At 39.1% G+C, this 22,851-nt stretch overlaps 1 protein-coding gene and 1 long non-coding RNA gene across 2 annotated transcripts; one reads left to right on the plus strand and one right to left on the minus strand.

The window, feature by feature from the left end:
* Positions 1 to 7,204: 7,204 nt before the first annotated feature.
* LOC100712354 (glycylpeptide N-tetradecanoyltransferase 1) lies at positions 7,205 to 19,850 on the plus strand. Its single transcript, XM_005471246.4, has 12 exons — positions 7,205 to 7,306; positions 7,414 to 7,522; positions 7,733 to 7,877; positions 15,942 to 16,060; positions 16,226 to 16,317; positions 16,921 to 17,037; positions 17,172 to 17,342; positions 17,587 to 17,695; positions 17,809 to 17,979; positions 18,135 to 18,302; positions 18,755 to 18,892; positions 19,656 to 19,850. Exons 1-12 carry the CDS (start codon positions 7,290 to 7,292, stop codon positions 19,677 to 19,679), a joined length of 1,380 nt encoding a protein of 459 aa, XP_005471303.1. The 5' UTR covers positions 7,205 to 7,289; the 3' UTR covers positions 19,680 to 19,850.
* Positions 8,822 to 10,360, minus strand: LOC102076462 (uncharacterized). Its single transcript, XR_003221311.1, has 2 exons — positions 10,017 to 10,360; positions 8,822 to 9,444 (listed from the first exon to the last, which is right to left on the minus strand). It is a non-coding gene; the product is annotated as an uncharacterized LOC102076462 (long non-coding RNA).
* Positions 19,851 to 22,851: the final 3,001 nt, after the last annotated feature.

Here is a 22,851-nt window from a genome sequence, read left to right on the forward strand (position 1 = left end):
CATCTTTGCAGGGTGACCTCAGTCACCTGCGTGTCCTCATTTGTAGTTGGAGAGAAACTTCCTGGAAGCCTAGAAAATAGAGCTTTTTAACACTATTTAACCTTTTTAAAGGGTGTGTTTTAACCCTAGACCTTGACATTTACCTATCTCAAACCAAGTAAAAAGTACCGCCGAACAATGACTATGTCATTCCTTAGGTGACGCGGCCCTATATGCTGTGTCAGGAAATTTGTATCAGATATTTCAGACAAATGTTTCAAATATCTGTTTGACAGCTGATCACATGATATTAACAAGAAAATCTGACACACCAGTAACATTTCAAGATCAATTTGTAGAATTAATCAAGGGATAAATGTACAATTTGAACTACTTACACTTTGCTGCACAGCCCAACATAACAGTATTGGGCATCTGTTGCAAAATTCTCCATTTCCCACTCATTTTTGTGAATACTAGCTTTTATTGTGAGGGGAATATCCAAACCTCATACCAGGTGTAAAGCTTGGTGGTGGAAATGTTTGGAGCTACTTCACTGCCTTGGAGACTCAGCAGCTTGCGGTCCTTGATTCAACTATAAATATTCTATTCTGCATCATATCAAAGAGTATTTGAAGGTAATGTGTGGCCATCTGTCCAAAAGTTGAATTTAAAATGGAAGTGGAGCATTTAACAGAATGATGATACAATAGAAGGCTGTGGAGTTAAAACACAGAATTAAAGACATATTTAGTTAAAAAATTACAATAATTACAGAGCTGAGGAAGAAAGCTGATATTGTAAGAAATATTCTAAGAAATTTTAAGGAAACAAAAAGTATTCCTGAGATTAAAGTCAAGAAATCTGTAATTCGGCATTAATATGAATTACAATGGATTGGTCCAGTTAAGTGAAATAACGAAACAGATATCTTTAAAAAGTCCATGCATGAAAACCTTTAAACACCACTGCTGACAGTGAATTTTGGAATGGGAAAAACTAACGAAATATATCTGTGAGCCGATATCAGAGGCTGGTAGACAATTATGCCAAACGCCTACAACAAATCGTTTTTCCGTAAGGAGGCAGTACCATCTGAGGTTGAGAGTGTACTTGCTTTTCATCTACTGATATTTTTGTTTAAAGATAATTACCACCTCCCACCTTTATCTACAGGCACTGTTTCAAAGAGGATCAAATGTTTTCTTGTCCAAATATGTCTTAAAAAACCCAATAATTTCTATTCATCTCATCTCTTTATCTTGTCAAAATGACAATGAGGGAACCACATATGGGAAAGAGAGAAAGAAAGAAAGTGGCAAGTGAACAAATAAGAAAGCAAAGATAAGCCAGTCCAGTTATTATTTAGGCTGAATGCAGAAAAAAAGATAAACAGATGTTTAATGGAGTAATTACTCCTGTGCACTTTTTTTTAGAAATATCTAAGATATATCTGGAGATCATGATGATTCATTTGACAGCCCCGGCTGACAAAAAGAATTGAGCTGAGATAAAGAAATGCATAAGCGAGAGGGAGAGAGAATAAGATGAGGGCAGAACAACAAGCTGAAAAATAAATCTGAGCGACAGTGAGTCAGAGAAACTGAAAGACAAGAGTCAGCAGAGAGAAAGGGAGACGCTGAGATTGTTGTTCATTCATCCAGACTTGCAAACAACAGAGTTACAGAGTCTGAGACAGACGAGGGAGATGGGGAAGAAGAAGAGAAAGCGAGGCAAAGAGAGGAGGATCTTGTTCGGCAGAGAGATCACAGAAATACAGATCTATTTACAGATTAGTAATGGTTCTGACTTTGTGTATGTGCGTGTGTGTGTGTGTGTGTGTGTGTGTGTGTGCGCGCGTGTGTGTGTGTACAGCAGGTACCAACACCTACAATGTCAAACTCAGAAACACACACACATAGCAAACATACCTTTGGCAGGTTATCCTCGTATCCCCCGAGTAGAAAGCAAAACCTTCCTGCTCTTGCATTGTGTTTATTATCAGTTGTAATGGGCTGCAGGTGTTTTTGCGCCATCTAGAGAGCGTAAATATAAAGCTTTTCATTTTCATCTCTGGGATTGTGATGCAGGAATGAATTGCAAAACTAGAAACATGGAGTCATTCTGTAAAATTCGATACTTAATGCTGGAAACAGAATGCCTTCCCAGTCATGTTTGACCAGGTCTGCCATTCTATGTCTGGAAAATTCCACCTGTTTTCTGCTGCTCATCTGTGTTCGGGTCATGGGGGCAACAGTCTAAGCAGCGATACCAGACCTTCCTCTCACCTGGCCATCTTTTTAAGTGTAATTTATGGTTCTGCAAATGTGCAGACACACTCCTGTGGAGTCTTTCAAAATCCTGACTGTCTATCTGCAGAATGCTGATTGGTTGTCAAGTTCACAGAGAACTGTGAGGAAAAAAAAAATCAAAGATCAGAAAATACAATTTGAAAAGCACTGACAGTGGCTGCAGTGATCAGTCTTCATTGTTATTAATGCTCAGTTTCAATTCAGCTCTTTGCATGTTATAATTCTGCTCGGTGACAGACCAACAACAACAAGACTACCCACTAATCGGTTGTAACACCAACTTTGTAAACTGTCTCTATCTGACAACAGAGCTCTCTGCAGTTAGACGGGCCAATTCCAGATGACCAGCAGACTGAGAACATGCTACTCCTGCTGGACCATCAATTCCTCTTCTGCTCCTTTGTGGAAACACCAAAGTATTCCAAGCCAATCAATAGACATAATCTCTCAACAATGTCCTGGGTCTCCCCCCATTAGGACATACACAAAATTTATTACCTAGGAGATGTCAAGGAGTTATCGTATTCAGATGGCCAAACCAACTCAATTGGTTCCTTTCACCACTTCGCAGCAGATAGAAATTCTTTTCATAAAAATTATTAATAGGATTGGTGACAAATGACAGCGCTGGCAGAGTCCAACACCCACCAGCAACAGATCTGACAAACGGGCAGCTCTTCTCCTGGTCCACAAAACACATGTAGACTGGCTGGGCAAACTCAAATATCCTTGAGAGGATAACGAGCTGGTCTGCTGTTCCATCACCAGGACGGAAAACTCTGAGGATCCGAGGCTCAACTAACAGACTCATCTCCTCTTCAATAGCTTAACCTCCAGACCTCCTCGCTGTTGAAAAGATATCTCAACCACGACAGCCCCACAGCAGATCCTCAAACAGATCTCGTCCAACCCAGGGGCCCGCAACCTCACCGACCTTTGTCTCCTTTGTCCCCAGAATGTGCTTCCTTTAAGAAGGCACACCAGTGGATTCTCAAAGTACTTCACCTTCATCCTCAGAATTCAACAGCACCTCATCCCTGCTGTACACGCAGTGTGAGCAGAGCATTGGTTCCCCTTCCAGAGTCACATGTCGGTTTGTCAGAATTGCTCCAAGGCCGTTTTCTTCAGCCGTTGTCAGAGCTGAATTCCAGTTGATCCGCTGCAAGTTAACTAAGCTTGATATGACTCCTTCCGCAGCTTGGGTGTCCACCATTTAGGTCAAGAGTTACAGCTACAGCTGGCACTGACCACCTTACTGCAAGGACCGCAGGATTGGCTCCAGGATGGGGCGTATGTAGCCTAAACAGGGTAACTTGGCCTGTCTTACTTTTCATCCAAACTGACAAAAAAAATGCTGCTCTGTACTTTCATCATACCAAACATAAAAAACCCAAACCCAAACAAACATGGGCAAAATTTAATTAGATCAATCGCAACCAGTGACAATAAAGAGATTTATGTTGCTGTTGTCTTACCAGATGCACTAAAAACACAGAAGATGAAACAGATAAAGAAACACCGCAGACTGTAACAGGTCTGCCTCATAGGAGCTTGGCCTCCTCATCAGTTATTTCCTAATATTCCCTTTCACGAATATGATGGTGCGAGGCTGAACATTCCAGTTTTATCTGACTGCAAATCTTATCCTTTTCATGCTGGCTTCATAATAGCACTCGATGGTCACCAGGCAGATTTTGAACACTATCATCTTGAGCAAGAAACTGCACTGGCAAATGTACCAGCAAATGCATCTGATGTCAGTTTATGACAGAAATCATCGCAGACACATTCAATTTATTAGTTCATCGAGCTTTACCTATTCTTGTCATAACTGGTAAATTATTTTCCGCGTGTGGATGTACCCCTTCAGACTCCTTCAGACAGGACTATGACTCGGTTAGAAGATTAAATTTTAATGTCTTCTGGGGGAAACTTTAGCTTCATAAGAGAAATGGGATACAACTAGAAAAAAAAGGGATGCTTGTATGAAGATGAACATAAATATAAAATTTATTAAAAAGCTGTTTCAGCTCAATAGAAATTAATTGTGTGGCTACCAGTTGGAAATGTCATCAGCTCGTCTTCCTCCCTTTCCACTGGCACCTTCAGGTTGCCCAGCTGAGCTAGCTGTGCCACCAGCTACCACCGGCTGTCTCTACCAAGTTTTGCAGCTGCAGTGCATTGGCATTGAGTAATTGTAGAGTGTTACATTATGTTAAAGCACCTGAAACTCAAGATGAGCATGCTCCTCTGCCCACTCTTGCCCTCTGTCCCTTTGTTGTCACATCAGAAGTTGTGTCTGAGGTAACTCCACTGCCTCACCCTGAAAGATGACAGGTGTTACGAGCATCCTTCTGTTGGCATTTAGCTTTGAGTGGCAGGATAATAACACAGCAGAACCAAGAAGTATAGACAAAAATAGCTCCAGGGTGCACATTTTAAATAAATAAATAAAAGATGCAGGCTGCATCTATTTTACATGTATATCTTGGTTAAAAAACACTCGGATCAAAGCGGAGTGGACCATTTATAGCACAAATCGTTATACAGATGAATGGCGCTCAGTACTCAGGAGGATGCACGCAAGAAGAATTCAAGAAAGTATGCAACAGACTCCTCAGGGACCGCAATAAACCTCCCCTGGGGTATAACAGAAGAGAATATTTGTCATGCACAATGCAAGAGATGTCAGACTTATCATTATTATTAGCAAAAGTGGCAGCAAGGAGAAAGCATGGCCAAAAGCAGCTGATTAGTTTGAATCTAACTGGAGATCAGCTCTTATGAAACAAAAAGAAAATGCCTAAACTTAAGACCAGAGTGCACAAATATTTGTGTCATAACACATTTTGCAGTCAACAAACTGTTATTCCCCTTAAGGGATTTTGCCAAAATTACTGTAGCGGGGGAGAAATTCTGAGCTGTGTATTTTATTCAATAAAAAAGCAAGTTGTCCCAAAATTATTAATACTTTTCAGGCATAGCAAAATGTTATTCCAGCCACTCTGTGTTTTCACATACAGAGCTGCATAATAAAGAGTATTACAGCTCTTTGAAAAGTCTCCAGCTGCTGATGGACCGCATTGTTCATGCACTATGACATGAACAAAAGCCATAATTTTATGTAACTATTTGATCTTTTATTTATTTAAAAACTCAAGCGTAAGAATGACATATTAGATTAATCTTTTTGAAGTTAAAACCCCTTTTTCTGCTCTCTTACAAAACAATTAAGACTTCCCTTCTCTTCAAAGAAATAAGGAATAGCTCTCCGTCTTTCCTGCATTAGAGCAATCAGTACCTTAATATTTTGTTATTTTAAGTTATTATTTTCTGATCTTATATGCAGAGCACAGATCTCTTGATGTGTGTGTTGATGAACATTGTGGTATTTCAAAATTAAATATCAATGATGTGTCAATAATGCACACAGTAGGATAATATACATGTGAAGTCTTGTGTCTTGTGTGAAAAACACAGTCCTAGATGAATCTGACGATAGCCTTAAAAAATTAATTATTACTTTTTAAAAAATTAAATAAATAAATCTGTAGATATTGTGATAATATCATCATTGGAAATTGTTCTGTTAGCCCTGATCAATAGGCTGCATGGATGAATATATAAAAGTTTGCCTATTCATCCCAGAAACTGTTCCTATGCCGGCATTTGTGTTTTATTCAGTTTGATTCAATTCAGTTTTATTTATAGAGCGCCAAATCACAACAACAGATGCCTCAAGGCACTTTTTATTATAAGGTAAAAACTCAATAATAACAACAACAATAACATTTCTTACCACAACACTTCCTTTCATTTAAGGACATTTTTTATTCTGATAAACAATTTTTGATAATCAAGTTAATTCCACAGAGTGACTACTTTGATATTCATTACAAACTACAAGACAGAATATGTACATTCACTGGTTACTTTATTAGCTACACCTTGTACTGGTTTGGACACCTTCAAAACTGCCTTAATTCTTCCTGGCACATATTTAACAAGATTCATGTTTAACAACATAAACATAGATTTTGGTCCATGTTGACATGATAGCTTCGCACATTTGCTGCAGATTTATCAGATACACATCTGACATCTGCTCTTTTGCTGCTGCAGCTCATCTGCATTGAGGTTGGGTGTGCTGTGCATTCAGAGACAATCTTCTGCAGAACTTGGTTGTAACAAGTGGTTATTTGAGTAACTGCTGCCTTCCTATCAGCTCAAAGGAGTCTGGTCTGGACCTCCAGCATCAACAAAAGAACTGCCGCTCACTAGTTATTCACTTCAACCACCTTTCTTCCCTATGCTGATGCTAGTTTAGACATCCACAGGCCATCGAGATCATGCCTGCAGGCCTAGACGCACTAAGTTGCTTCCATTTGATTGGCTGATAGACATTTGACTTACAAGCAGTTCAACAGGCGTACCTAATTAATTGGCAAGTGAATGTATTTCAGCCACATTGAGCTCTTATTACTCACTAATACTTTAAACTGTAAACTGATGTTACTTTAATATTTTGGTAATATTTGAATTCAATCGCTATTATTTGCTTGGGTGCAGGAAAGTCCTCAGTGAGATTATATGGTCAAATTAGTCATGTTTTCTTACATTGTGCTGAAAAAGCACAAAGATCGTGAAGTCCACAGGAGATATAAAGTTCTGGAAAAGTGCTGAATTTTAAAAGGGCGCCTGTATGGGAACTCTGCAATTAGACAGCCCCAACCAATTAAAACCTCTACCTGGATCAAGCTGCTATAAGCTTTAATCTACCAGAGGGCTCTATTTAGCAGCAGTCTGACATATGAAGACCGTGAGAAGTCATATGTAATTGTCCGTATTGTTCTGGGTTATCTATCCACTGGGTGGGAGCTGGGTTGGGTAACTGAGGCGTCCGCCCTCCTCCCCTCACTGCTTCCAGAGATAAGAGATGAAAAAACCACAAAACACCACCAGTTCACCCTCAGCTTAAGGGAGTCACACTTGCTTACAATGGCTGAGTCAAAGTAGTAAGTACAGCAATAAATTCTGTTTTCCATTAACTGAACATCTAAAGTTTCAGTATTGAGTACAGAGGGATATACGGGAACTTTAGGGCATTAAAAATGTCTTTCAGTGACAAGAAGCTGGCAGATGACAAGAATGGCAGCCTTACGAAGAGCAAAAAGAAGAAAAAGGGGGACGATGCCTGGAGACCACAGGGGCCAAGAGACCCGTTCGCCATGGTTTGTTTTTTTGTGCATGTTTGACTGTGATATTCAATATGTTTTGTTTGTGGACTATGAATATTTGGCCACTGGAAACATTTTGTTTTCAGTGCATTTGTATTCTTGCTGTAGCTGATTTTTCTTTTCTTTGTGACAGTCAAACTTTTACTTCCTTAGGTGGGATATTTGCACAATGACCTGTCCTTTCAATGTCCTGTTCTGTACTAGCTGGATGCTTTGCCAGAGAAGAAGCAGCAGGAGATCCAGAGAGCCCTTCACCTCTTCTCCTTGGAGCCAGGTCTGCCAAAGACCCTGCAGCAGGCCAAAAAACACACCTACTGCTTTTGGGACACGCAACCTGTCCCCAAACTGGGTAATTCGTCTTTCAGAAAATGTCTACATACTCTTAAAAAAGAAAGCACTAACTCAAATAAAAACACTAAACTTTGCCTTCAGTCTGTCAGCTTGAATTCTGGCAGCTGTGGGTTAGCTTAGCTTAGCACAAACTGAAAATTTAAACTAGCTTGTCCAAGTTTGTCCAAAGATAGCAAAATCTTTATAAACTTTGGTTTTAGCAGACTGGACAAACAAGGTATTATAAGAAAGGTGGTTTAATAATCAAGGTATTCACTGCAAAAACCCACCTCCTTAATACTAGATAAATACACTTATTTTTGGTGAAGGTTTGCTTAAAACAAGTGAAATTATCTGCCAGTGGGGCAAGTGTTTTTTTCTTAATAACATTTCTTGAAATAAGAACAATATCTAGATTTAAATAAAGCTAAAAATAAGTCTTTTACACTTATTCCAGGCAACAAATCAGAACAATTGAAACTTAAAATAAGATTTAACCACTTGTTCTAAGCAAAATGTTGAAGAAATTAAATCTGAAAATAGGCATCAAACACTTATTCTAAGGAACAAATCAAGGCAAATAATCTAAAAACTAGTGCACTGCAAAAATTACCCATCTTAAAATAAGTTAAAAAAAATAGATTAGTCTAAATCTTCTTAAATTTAGTGAAATAATCTGCCAGTGCAGTAAGATAATTACACTTGATAAGACTTCTCAAAATAAGAAAAATATCTAGGCTTTAGACAAGTAAGAGATATCTTAAAACAAGTTGTGAATTAGCTATTCCAAGAACTCTGTTAAGTCAAATAAAACCAAAATAAGTCTGTAAGTGCTTTTTTAAAGTTTTCATTTTTTCTTACTTTGAGAGAAAAGATCTTAAAACAAGTCCCACTAAACAAGATAATTCTTTTTAATCTTAAAACAGGACAAAGCATGTACACCAAATGAAAACAGGCAAAGTATACTGTGTACATGACCTTTATTGGAAACAAACTCTCCAAACAGTAACAAATACTTCAGTCAATCATAGTACACAAAAATCTAAAGACACATTGTAAGTGTAACATTGTTATTTTGTGTTCCTTTTAGAACTGCTAAACCAGTTAACTACTCAACATATAAAATGTAATAAAAAGAGCATTTGCAATTTTAAACAGAATCTGCAGAACAGATGTGTTTAAAGAAAGAAAGTACTTTGTATTACATTAATAAGAATAAAAAAAAGAATTCAAGTGTAAATTGCAACTTCAAAGCTATCAGGTCCAAACCTTCCAACACAGACCTAAGTTACATCTTGCTCAAACAGCTCTACGTTTCAATAAAAATTCCTACAGCCTGCCATGATTTTTTTGTATGAGCCTGTGGTGTCTTGCTCATGGATATTGTCCTTTAACACTTCAGTCTGAATGACAGAAGCGTTGCCACACATTTAGGATAGGTGAGATGCAGGGTGTAGTAGTATGCCATAAGATACAGCAAACCTTCTCCAAGGACATCTGTGGCAAATGTGGTGATGGGAGTGGAACCAACTGCAAAAGGACAGCGGGACCCTTCAAAGAGCAGAACAGGGCTGACGCTGGATCTTCTGTTGGCAAAAAGAAAAACAAAGACAAAATTGTACAATGTTTCGGAGAAACTCCAAAGCTATCAGGGTAGTTCAAATACTTAACCACAAGTAGACTTCACTTTATTGATTCCTTTGGGGTGCACCCTTGGGGTGATACATGAATGATGACAACTATAGATCAGATGCGCTACAGACCATATTAATGTTATTTGTCTTTAGATGGACAAATACTGCATAGAAAATCCCAAATATTCATGCCATTGAAAAATGTAATAAATTCTGCCTCATCACGTTAGGATTATGTCTTTACACACTTTAGGAAATGACAAAGTTACTGCACCTGTGATAGTTAAATATGTAATTATTTCCAATTTCTGTTTTAAATTTCTTTATGATTTTCTTTATTATTTTTATTGAAATTTTTTTTGATCTATCAGTGTTTGTGCCATTTCAGATTTCTGCACACTTTTCCAAATATAAACTACATTGTTGGAGGACTCGGCATGGATAAAAAGGCCATATGCCAAATAAACTGTTAAAGTGAAGGCTTTAGGGGCATTATTTGATAACAAATATGAAGAAACCCAGACCTGAAGGACAAGAATCAGTGCTTCACTGGCATGTCCCATCTTCTTGGGTGGTGCAGCTCATGATGGGAAGAGAGTTGGTAGTGTCCTGAACAGGGCTATGTTTAAACAGAACAGGAAAGAAAGAACTAAATCAACCTCCAGTTCAATATTCAATCTTATTGCCATAATTGTAATCTTTCACTTACAACTGTTGTCACCAGAACTTTTCCGCTTTCGTTTTAAAAATAATCCCGTCCCCACGTACACGCAGAAATGAAGGAAAACGCTGCTAGGAACATGCCAAAGCAACAGGTGGCGATATATTCCTAACCGTGTAGAAATGTTAGCCAATCAGAAGTGTAGAAGCCTCGGTGGGAAATAGTAAACAAAGATGGGGCATAGAAGCAGAACCGAGTCGTATGTGTGGAGGGACAGTAACTGTGTGTGTATATGTAAGCATTTAAACACTGCAGAGAGTACAATTAACAGTAACAGTATTGTAGAAATTCATTTCACCGAAACAATAACGTGGCGCACAGTGTGACGTCAAAAAAGGCGCACACCTTTGACGCTGCGTTTTCTCCGTTTTCCTCGTCCACACCTAAATGCAAAAACGGAGTTTTCGAAAATATTCACCCTGGCAGGCGTTTTTAGAAATCTCCGTTTTCAGTGACCAAAAACGCCGTTTACGTGTGGACGAAAGGTGCAAACGCATAGAAAAATATGCGTTTTCAAAAATACCCTGGTACGTGTGGGCGTAGCCTTAGATTGTTCAAATATATTATGCTAAATATAGGCAGATTTTTCCACAATGGATATGATAGTAAGAGTTAGTAAACCTCTATTAAAGTCTCCCTCTACAGCCTGTTGTTTCTTAGATTCAGCAATGAAACTGAATTTAAAACAAAACATAGATGACATTCTGTCGCCTCGGCAACCACCAAGATCCCACTGCCTACAGCCATTCAGTAACTCTCATTGGATAGTGTTAATAAATATCTTTCACTAAATATGAAAGTTTTCTACCTGTCCTAGTTTACATCATGAAAGAAGTTATTATGCATGAGAATCTCTAGAATGTCGAATACTTTCCACTAACTAAACAGTCGTCTTCTACTTTGGTTAGGTTTTTTTAACAACCATTTAAAAAAAACATATTTTGCTTTTGTTTTATTTTTTACTGCAATTCCTGTAGAGTAGTTTTTATAGTGTTAATTCAGTATGTGCTACAAAATAAAAGCCTTTCCTTTACAGTAGGTTTTTTAGGCATTTTATTTTGAATTGGTCCAATCATTGCACTTCAAAGGAACAGCACATCAAAGGAACAGCCCGTGATGTCACAGTGGACATTCTACTGCAAAACCCTTAAATAGGGGAGACATTCAACCAACTTTAGTGGATCTCGGATGGCAGAAACACAAAACAACCTGGTTGTTAAAACAAAGATAAGGCAGACGCAGAGAAACGCTGACGCATTTACAATGGCAGAAGCACAAACGGAAATGGTCATCACACCAAAAATAACAATCTTGCAAAGGCCAAAACCTGAGCTTGAAAAACCCGTTAGACCAAATCCTGAAAAGTCTCCTGTGGCACAACCACAAAAGGAAATGGTTGTGAAACCAAAGAAACAAAAAAAGCAAAAAGAGAAAAGAGTGGCTGAAGAACCAAGAAGACCAATTACTCGGGCATATGCCCGGGCTCTTCTTGAAGCTCAAAACAGCATGGGTGATGGAGCAAACCCAAAAAATGAAGAAATGCAAGAAAAGGCTGAAGCCACTTCTGAAAGGGAAAACCCTGAATCCCTCACCATTTCAAATGAAAAGGAGGACATGAATATGGGGAGAGAGGGAAATGTGAAGAACCCCAGCAGACCAAACCCTGGGCCTAATGGAGGGACTTGGCAATATCAACCCAGTCCCACATTTAGACCCCAGTTTAATCCATGGTACGAGATTGCTGCTCTCAGACAGCAACTGGAAGTCTCCCAATACCATCAGAATGCCCTTTACTGGAAAATGGTAGCTGCAAACAAGAGGGCCTCTTATCACCAGTTTCAGGTGAACAAACTTCATGCACAAATGCATGAGAACAAGAGAAGTCATGAGGAAACAATTAAAGACCTCATAGAGCAGCTGGAGGAGGCTTCTAGTAATAAGCCGAATGACATCAGTGAGACAGGGGCCTTCACAAATGACAGTGAAGCAATTGTCAAACTGGATGAGGTGATGGTTACCCTGCAGGAACAAATCAGCCACCATACCACAGAGCAGTGTGTGGAGTCTGCCACTCCAACCACAGAGGCTTCACACACTGACTCTGTAGGACTGAAGACCTCCAAGGAGGCTGAATTTGAGGTCCAATGTAGGAATCAACAAGAGCAGATTGAGATGCTCCAGAAACAGCTCCTAGCAGCTCAAAATCAGCTCAAAGAACAGGCCATTAAACATAGGCAGGAGCAGGAGACACTCAACAGAGAAATTAGTGACCTCAAATCGCAGCTCTGCTCCAACAAATCCCTTCATGATTTGAAGGTTAAGACTCTTGAGCTAGAGCTGGAAGAACCCAAAGCTTCCTCACTTAAAATCCCACAGCAGCAAAAAGAACAAAATTCCACCGCTGCAAATGAAATGCACAAATGTGAGCCTCTGAAAGAAAAAGACACTGGAGAACAGGAGAAGATGGAAAAAGAGGACTCACTGCCATCCACTGCAATGTCTCTGCAGGAGCCTCTGGAAGAAAAAGGCACCACAGAACAACAGAAGATAGAAAAAGAAGAGTCAGCTGCATTCTCTGTACAGGAGCAAAAACTACGAGACGAACAGAAAATGCTCACTGCCAAGGTGGCTGAAGTTAAGAGCCTGCCGGAGACACTGCCAAGTAAGAAGAAGAAAAAGAAGCGGAACAGGCTGCATCCCCAATTTCGCCTAATTGGTCTCAACATCACGTCCTAAAAATCATAATTATATACAACTAAATTGTCAGTGAACATTTGAACCCCACTCGGTCGAGACAGAAGGCCACCCCTTCCTGAGCCCGGTTCTGTCAGAGGTTTCTCCCTATTAAGAGGGAGTTTTTCCTCTCCACTGTCGCCAAGTGCTTGCTCATAGGGGATTTGGGGGCTTTTTTTTTAACACCAACCACTGATAAGCTCACTGACATCAAATTTAGGACTCAGCAAATATGGAAATGGATGATTCGTCATCAAGTGAGGAATCATCCATTTAAAACATATTTGCTGAGTCATATTTAGTTGTATATAAATATGATTTCAGAGGTACTAAGGCCAATCACAGACTAATTTGGACAATTGTGAAAAAAATAAATTGGAAAAAAAAAATAGTTGTGTCATTGTTTCATATAGATTTCAAATAACATACCATTTGATGTCAACATACTTTTGTTACATATGCAGTGCTTGTGGTCTTATATTCTTATGATCCTGTTCATTTGATGAGTATATCCTTCTGCCTTGCTTCACATATTTACCGCTGCTTGGCTAGCTTTAGTCATGATACCATCAGCACAGGTAGAAACAGATACACATCAGAGACATCACATGTAGCTTGTGTTTATGTTCAGAGTGACATCTGATTTAAAAGCAGGGAGCAAAGCACTTAGCAGCATATCAGTCAGCATAGAAAACAAATGCCATAAATGTCATCAATTAGGCTGGAATAATTTGCTTGTAGTGGGTTGTATTGTAAGTGCTTTACATTTCAGCATGACATCCTGTATGTGTCCAACATTGAGGACATTCTAAGAAAAGCTGGTCATTTTCTTAGAATGGAGCTAAAGATAAAACCAAAACAAAACCAAACTTTCATAAGAAATCTTTATTCTGCAATAAGGGACATTAAAAACCTAATAATGTTATCATTAAAAATATTAAAATGTGAAGTAATCATCATTTTTGCACAAAATCAAAATAATCTGTTTATGCAGTACCAGGTGCTGTAATCTTTTCCACTCTGTTATGCTCAATCGCTGCATCTTCATGTAAGACACGTTTGTTTGTGTGATCTTTAAAGCTGTTCTTCTAAAAAGTTATGCAATCTCAGATTTGGAATGCTGATTGCTTCAAGCTGCAGCAAGATGTATTTTTGATACATTCAGCCATGAGTATTTTATACTGTTATTATTCCTGTTAAGAGTATCTGGAATATGCACTTCTTACAGTAGCCATGTTATACAGTACCCTGCTCAAATGTAGGTAATGTTAGACATGATTCTCCTGGAATTAGACCTCAGTACTGTTAAAGTTGACTTACTGACCCGTTGCTGTGTCAATAAAAGTGCAAAAACTAAGAGTGCTTCTGGTGTCTTGCTTTAAGATAAAGTCCCATATTTTTTGTAGCTTTTTGAACAGATGGCGTCTTATTCTCAGCAATTTTTTCTAATTATTGATCTCAGAGTTGAGATTTGATTCTTATATTTAGCTCAATCAAGAAAGAAACAAATCAGACTCTTTCCTTGTAATAAGTCAAATTTTCTTCAATTAAGCATAAATTTTAGACAGTTTTGTCTAGTTAAAAGGCACTGATTCATTTGCTAGTTTTAACAATTCTATTCAAGCAACTTTTGCTTGTCAGATTTAAGAATATTTGGCTTGTTTCAAGTATAACTGTTTTTGCAGTGTTTATGGAGCATTAGCTAACCCATCATGATTGGGTTACCGGTTTCTGTGTCCAGTCTCTATGCTAATCTGTAAGCTAACTGGCGATATACAGTTAAGGACATAGTGGAGTCAGAGTCTTGTTCACCACCAGGAAACTCCCATGGTTGCAAAAATAACTTCAGTTACGAAGGACTCAATAGGAAAACAATAATTCCATGTACATGAAAGTATAGTGACTGTCTTCTGTTGAGTTCACAGTCGCACTTGCTAGTTTTCAAGCCCTACTGAATAGATTTGAATGTTGATTTTTCAAAGTATGACCCATAGCTGATTCAAAAACGCAGTTATAAGTAAATGAAACTGGCTATACAGAAGGAAGCCTTGCTAATGGTTTCCAGCCTAGCACAGAAAACTGTGCAGTGGTTGTGACGTCTGGTTGTAATACTGGTGTAATACTCTTCGGTTTGTTTTAAATTAACATATAAAGTGTGTATGTTTGAATGACCACCAAACCCATCTTAAAACAGCCAAAGTTTTATTTACTCGTCCAATCTGGCTACACTTTATTCACTACAGCATTAGTGCGCAGTGTCCTTGGGGTTGTCAGTAAGTTCCACCCTTCACTCATTAAGTCTGGATTTGAAACAAAGATGGAGGGAGCCATAATCAAAGTTTCATGATGGGGCTTTGCTAACCAATTTGGGGTGGTGCTAAGTCTATCTTTTAAATACAGGCTAGACTGGCTGCTCGCTAAAGTCTGTATACAAGGATAGGAGTAGTTTTGGTCCTCTCAGTTTGTCAGTACACTGTAAGAAATATTTAATTTTGCAATTCTGTCAATATTTCATATATAATCTTTCGCACTGTATTGGTGCATTCTTACACAGCAAAACGTATCACAGCTACACGTATGTATTGTTAGTGGGCAAGACACAGGACCTCTTCATTTTCCTTTTCTTCCACTGTTTCTGGCATCTGTATGATACTGCATTCTCATTTTATATATATATATATATACATACATATATATATATATATGTATGTATATATATATATATATATATATATATATGTATATATATATATATATACAATTTTTAATTGTCTTAGTTGCATATTAGTTTATGCTCAGCTGACCTTCCTTTTGCTTTTACATATGATAAGAAGTCCTGAAACACTGACTTTGTGTTGGCCTTTTAAAAATATATTGTAAGTTTATAGTATATAGTATAAAAAGTGCATTTGTATATCACTCCTTCATTCACTTATACTGAGAATAGTTATCTGAATGTCATTCGATGCAGACATGTCTATTTCTCTGCCCTCAGGTGACAGCATTACAACTCATGGCCCAATAGTAGAGGGTGAGGCAAGTATCCGGAAGGAGCCCTACTCACTACCTCAGGGCTTCTCCTGGGATACTCTGGACCTGAGCAGCCCTCCAGTGGTAAGTTATTTATTGTAGGTTGTTGTATGCAATAACAGAAAATATATGACAGTCTTTTTCTAGCATTTCAGAAGTAAAGGACCAACTTCTTAGCGTATGGTTCAGGAAAATAAAATGCTATTTAAAATAAAGTGAATCCAATTCAGCCGTTTTCCATCATTTCAGTTGAAAGAACTATGCAGTCTACTAAATGAGAACTACATGGAAGAAGACGATAACATGACCAGATTTGACTTCTCTCTGGAATATCTGCAGTGGTAAGCTCCAAAAAGATGTAGTGCCTTTTGATGTCTACTTTTTAGCATTAATACCTTTTAAAACCTCTTATCTAGTAGAGAAACACACAGACAGACACACACATACGGCTCAGGCATAGTTCATAGATTTTTACAGATTCACAGCTGGACTCTGCTTAGTGTAATCACAGTGCTTTGCTTTCAGCCTCTGCGTTACACCGAATTAAAACACTAAATGTCTTTAAAGGACATTTTCTCTTTTTTTGACTACTCAACCTGACCTAACACATCATATCTTTAACAAGCCTCTGTTTTAATGTCGTCACTGCTGTTTTGTTTTTTTTGTTCTGTTCTGGGGGTTTTTGGCAGTGATCTCCATAAAGCAGTACCTTCGGGGCTACTTGCATCAAAATATAATAACATTTACTTTGAAATGAATAATTAGGGCTATCTTTCCAGGAATTGGCACAAGTGTTTGGCCCTGAGTTTGAAAAAACTGCTGCATTCATTCAGCCTCTGAATTCACATCATGCTGAGTTCTTTCTTTTTTTTCAGAGTGTAGTGAACTATGTCTATATGAAATGAGTGTTGTGCTGCAAACAGCATTATTTGTTTTCTCTTAAGGGCTCTACAGCCTCCTAACTGGGTGGCTCACTGGCACTGCGGTGTGAGAGTAGACGCCAATAAGAAGTTAGTCGGCTTCATCGCTGCTGTTCCTGCAGATGTTCGCATTTATGAGATGTGAGTAGCTCATAAATATATGCAAAGATGTGTGTTTGTGTGAAGTCTGATGAGTGATGCCCGCATTCAGAGCACGTAACCGTGGCAATTTCCTCGTGAACATCTCAAAGCTGGGACTCAAAATGTTTCTGCAGGGAGAGGCGGGTGGTACAGGTCAAATTCCTGTGTGTTCATAAGAAGCTCCGCCTCAAGCGAATGACTCCAGTGCTGATCCGAGAGCTCGCCAGACGGGTCAACCAGCAGGGACTCTGCCAGGCTGTCTACACCACTGGCATAGTACTGCCCACACCAATAAGCTCCTGCAGGTAGTAGCTGCCACACATAGTTGAGTCACAATTTAAAGGCAAAGGAAAGCCATACATATGAGCTTTGCACGGTGCAAAAGGGAATAAAATCAGCACCTTTTTGTCACGTTGCCATGGATGCCAGACTCTTCTGCCTTTATCTACAATAACTAATTATACATTTAGGTGTTTGTGTATGCTTCACTTAGGTTACATTTCGTGTTTTATTTATGAAGGAACGTCTCTGTCAAATAAATCCTTTTAGACTTTGGCATCGCCCACTGAATCCTCGTAAGCTGATGGAGGTCAACCACCCAGCACTGAGACAGAGCATGAACCTGCAGAGAGCTCTGAAGTTCAACCGCTTACCTGAGGTTAGTCTGTGCCGCCATCTAGAGACAGAAGTTTACTGCTGCATGTTGCTACTGCAGCACTTCTCCAAAACATTTCTCCTGTTTTCATTCACCTCGCTTGAATTTTTTCCAAGGTGACAAAAGTACAAGGTCTGCGCCCTATGACCAGAGAAGATATCCCGGGGATACATTCACTACTCCAGACAAACTTCTGCAAGTCTCACCTCAGCCCTATCTTGTCCGTGCAAGACGTAGAGCATCTGTTGCTGCCGAGGGAGAATGTGATCGACACCTATGTGGTCGAGGTCTGACCTCGCTGTATCTCTACTTTAAATTATATCGAAGAAGGAAAAAAACTTTCTTCACTGGGTGGTTTTATTTTTTTTTTGTGGGGGGGAATTTAAAATGATATTATGCTGTAGTCATTAAAAATGTATTTGCCTCCTCTCCTCCCACACAGGGTGACAATGGTGCCCTGACAGATATAGTGAGTTTCTATAGCTTCTCCTCAAGAGTTCTGAATCACCCAGTACACACAAGCCTCAGAGGAGCTCGCCTCCTTTATGTTGTCTCTACTAGAACGAAGCTGGTCGACCTCATGGAGGACACCCTGGTCCTGGCAAAGTCTGTGAGTGTGCCACTGTAAAAACTTAATTCATATAAAGCATGGGAGCCAGGGATCCTGTACAGAGACCAAAGTACATCCTCATATTCATTACCCTAGTCTCAGGTCTCTGGTTGGGTGGGGGCTGGAGCCTATCCCAGCTGTCGTAGGGCAAAAGGTGGAGTAATGCCTAGATAGGTTGCTAGTGTGTTGCAGGGCTAACTATTCACACTCCCATTCACACCTAAACCCACTTTATATCACCATTTATCATCTACTAAAACTGAATAATGTGGCATTATGTTTCACTCCACTTCATATATTATGCAGTTAAGTTATCAATATACTCTAAAAATCTGACATAGACCAAAACACTGACCAACAATAGAATTTTTGACTTAATTCTTGTAAGCTGTGTATATTTGATTTTGTGTATATAATGGTCACGTTATTGTTTTTCGTCCCCTCGCTAACAGAAAGGTTTTGACGTCTTCTCTGCCATTGATGTGATGGACAACAAGAGTTTCCTGGAGAAGCTCAAGTTCAGTGTCAGTGACCAGAATGTTCATTACTACTTGTACAACTGGATGTGTCCTAATATGAGCCCAGACAAGGTATTCAGTGCATTAATGTTGCAATCAGTTATTACTATCATTACATGCAATCCGCTTGGTCTACCACTTTATTGTCTAATCTTGGGTCAAAGCACTGATGAGTGTTGTTTTGGGTCAGATTGTGGGTTCAGTGCATCGACTGTAAAGAAAAGTGGGACAGAATTCCTCCACGGTGATGTGACAAGTTATATAGAAAACCACTACTGCAGGTTGTTGCTGCTCAAAGTAGTTCCACATGCTATTTAATCATTGGGTATACATAGTTTTTTACAGGACCCAATAAATTCCTGTGCTTCCAAATGCCTTAAATGTACATTTTTTTAAAGACTAATTGAAGGTGACTACTATGACTTCAAGTAGAGGTCAGATTATAGCGAGGACAATGAGAAAATGATGCTACGTCTCACTTGATTTAACACTTTGTTGAATACTTTTTGAATTAGTTTATGGCCTCAAATCAAGTTTCAAGACAGGTTTATTATAACATGATGTTTATTTTATAAATTATAATCCCATTTAGATTAAAATAGACAAATGGAAGTATGATTCCGGCTGTGAATACTTTGTGTTTGACAAGTTGCTATGTTATGAGTTGACATCCCTTTTGTCATGTCAGGTTTAAAAAGTAAATAAATAAAATAGCAATGTCAGAAACTGCTCAAAAATGTTTGTGAGTGCACCCTGTAAGGTTCAGTGTAGGTGTCTTCTGTCCTTGGTAGCTGTTGCTCATCAGTAATTCATATAATGGACGTTTGCTTCACAGGTTGGCTTTGTGTTCCCCAACTGACCTGCTACTGGAAGAGGGCAGAGTGGTGGAGGATGAAAGGGCTTTCAGGAGACTGGACGTCAAACTGCATCAGTATCAGCAAAGGGGAATTTGGGGTTTTGGGGGGAAAAAACTGCAAAACACGTGTATTCAAAAATCAAGAAGAGGAATAAAGGCTGAATTAAATTTCAAGATGCATGTCTGATCTTTATGGCAGTTCATTGGGTCCAGTTTTTCAGTAACAGGGACGAATTGTTTTTGACGTAATGGAGAATTAAGTGAGCAAATTTGAATTTGTGCAGTTCGGTAGATAGATCCTGTACATCCTAACACCTGTGTGTGTGTGTGTGTGTGTGTGTGTGTGTGTGTGTGTGGGCTCAAAATGTGGTCATAAATATTTTGTACTTGTAAATCAGGATTTGTATGTGTAAAAAGAATTTGTGTGTGCGTAAAAAAGATTTGTGTGCAGTTTGAAGCTGGAGGATCTCTATATAAATATCCGATAGCAGCTAGGTCCCCTAACTTTCAGCAGCTGTTGAAAGGATAAAGTTGTGGTATGTCAGTGGTTAGAAATACCATTATTACTTTAGGATTAGTTTAACACAAAGTCAGGGCTGACCCGGGACCATTGCTGTGAGTCACAGTGCGCAGCATAAAGGTCCTTTATGTCCTCTACAAGAGTTTGGTTTTTTTTGCTAGTTCTTTAGATGTTCAATAAAAACATGTATGCTAATTCATAATGAAGAAAGCTTTGCAGTGAAGACTGTCATTTCCAAAACACTGCCCCCCCCCGCGGTCTGCAGGGCTGTTGAAAAGGCTGTGGAAGTCCCTGTATTAAGCACGTAAACCTGTGACACAAAAATCACCAAACTCAGACGACCACAGACTGTTTTCCTTCGTGGTGATGAAGGAAAACGCTGGGTTGGCATGTAAAAGGGCATTTATTCCCTTCAAGGACCTGCAGTTCAAAAAAGCGCCCCTCCGACAGCCAAACCCATCTGTTCTCTGATTGGATTGTTACATTTGTGATTGACATGACATTGACCAATCAGATGAAAGGAAGAAAAATAGGGTCAAAATTCGTACTTGTAACTTGCACGGTTTTTTTGGCTAAGTCCACACACAAATCTTTTTTACGCACACACGAATTCTTTTTTACACATACAAAACTGATTTACAAGTACAAAATATTTATAAAGTAAAGTAAAGTAAAGTAAAGTGTGTTGTGTTAGTCCCCGAAGGGAAATTACTCCTCTGCATTTAACCCATTCACCCAGTGAAGCAGTGGGCAGCCACCAGTGCAGCGCCCGGGGAGCAGTGTGTAGGGACGGTACCTTGCTCAGGGGTACCTCAGGGTAGCCGTTTAGTGGGGGTCGAACCCCCGACCTTCCGATCATGGGGCAGACACTCTACCTACTGAGCTATCCCTGCCCTTATGACCACATTTTGAGCCCATGTCTTCTTATCTGCTCTTGCTATTCACTTTAAGTTTCCAAGTACACCATGACAGGAATGAAGCCATTCAAGTTAAATCTCAACCAGGCATGATTTGTTCCAGAAGTGTAAAAGTGAAACATTAATGAGCATTAATGTTTAATGGGGGGGGGAGGGGGGTTCTCTGTAGGGCTAACAGTCAGCAAAATGCTGTAAAGTGAATAATGCTCTCACAATCTATAAATCTGTATCTATCCCACAGCAGGAAGTTTTATTTTTTGTCAACATCTTAGACATTCTGGAAATCAAGTGCTGACCGCATTGCTTCAGAATAACCTGTTTGTAACCTGTTTGTTATGTTTGATGACAAAAAGACAAATTACACATATTAAATTTTTGTTTTACTTTCTCTCCTGAAAGACAGTACAGTGTAAAAGCTGTTCATTGTACATAGGTTTTAAGCATTCCCTCATTTTTCTAAATATATTGTGCCTTCACTTGAGAACTACTGCTCAGGTGGCCTTGAATGAAAGAACTGAATTTATTTTTTCGTGCTTTCAGTTTGTTTGTTAAGCCTCTTAACTCCAACCTATGAATCATTTAAGCATGAAGACATACCTAACTGAAGGGACAAACCACAGTTGTGTATGCACAAAACAACTTAGCAAAGACCTTATTTTAAATTGTGTCTTCAGGCACTTTGCTACTAGGAGCCTGTTGCAAAACACATAATTTGTTCCCAATTCTTTAGTTGAATCTATGAAAAATGCCAATTTCTGCACCAACAAGGTCAAAGCTGTTAGCTTGGCATAAACCGGACAAATGGAGGACAAAGGAAGAAACTGCATATAAACCTGCATGTCCTTAAGAAAGAGGGAAAAAAATCCAGCAAAGACCTGACACAGGACCTGAGAGATGCATCTGGCTCTGCAGATGTTCAGTCAACTATTCACTGAAATCTCATCAGAAATGGTCTCAGTGGAAGGGTGGCTGTCAAGAAGCCAGTCTTAAGAAAGAGAGACAGGAAGAAAAAGCAAAGATATGCCACATTACACAATAACTGGACTGAAAATCAGGGGCAAAAGGTCTTACGTGCTCAATCCAAATGAAAAATTTCTGGTTCAAATCATGGTTGACATTGGGGTCAGAAGAATGAGGTCAAAAGAAAGGTACAACAGTCAGTGCCATCTGTAAAACATGATGGAGGCTCTGTCATGGTTTGGGGCTGGAGTAGCATCACACCCTGATCCACAATGCGAGACCATCTGGAAAACATCTTATTTGCAACAGCTTCACTTTCAACATGACAAAGATCCCAAACACACTGCCAATGAAGAAAAACACACAGTGGAACACTGTCAGTCATGGATCGACTCCCCAGAGCCTAGACCATAATGCTATTGATGCTACGTACATACGTACATAAATTACAAGAAAACTTGCCTATGATAGTTCAGACTGTGTTGAAGAATAAAGGTGTTCATTCCAAATTCTGACTTTCAAGCTCTTAGAGTTTTTCAGACTAAGTTGTTGCCTTAGATGCTGTATTACGATGTGTATTTGCACATGTTTTTGCACCTATTTCTCATTTCCCTTGCAAAATATAAAGAAATGAAGACTATTTCACAGTGCTGTACCTACAGTGCATATCAATGAACAGCAGGGTGCGCTGCAAGATATCAAAGCGAGCCTTCGCTTAATGAGCAGCCAAAGAGGCAGATATAGAACTCACCTGCTTTGCATTATGTGGTTGCATGTG

Source organism: Oreochromis niloticus, linkage group LG8 (genome assembly GCF_001858045.2).
Source record: "Oreochromis niloticus isolate F11D_XX linkage group LG8, O_niloticus_UMD_NMBU, whole genome shotgun sequence".
Lineage (NCBI taxonomy): Eukaryota > Metazoa > Chordata > Actinopteri > Cichliformes > Cichlidae > Oreochromis > Oreochromis niloticus.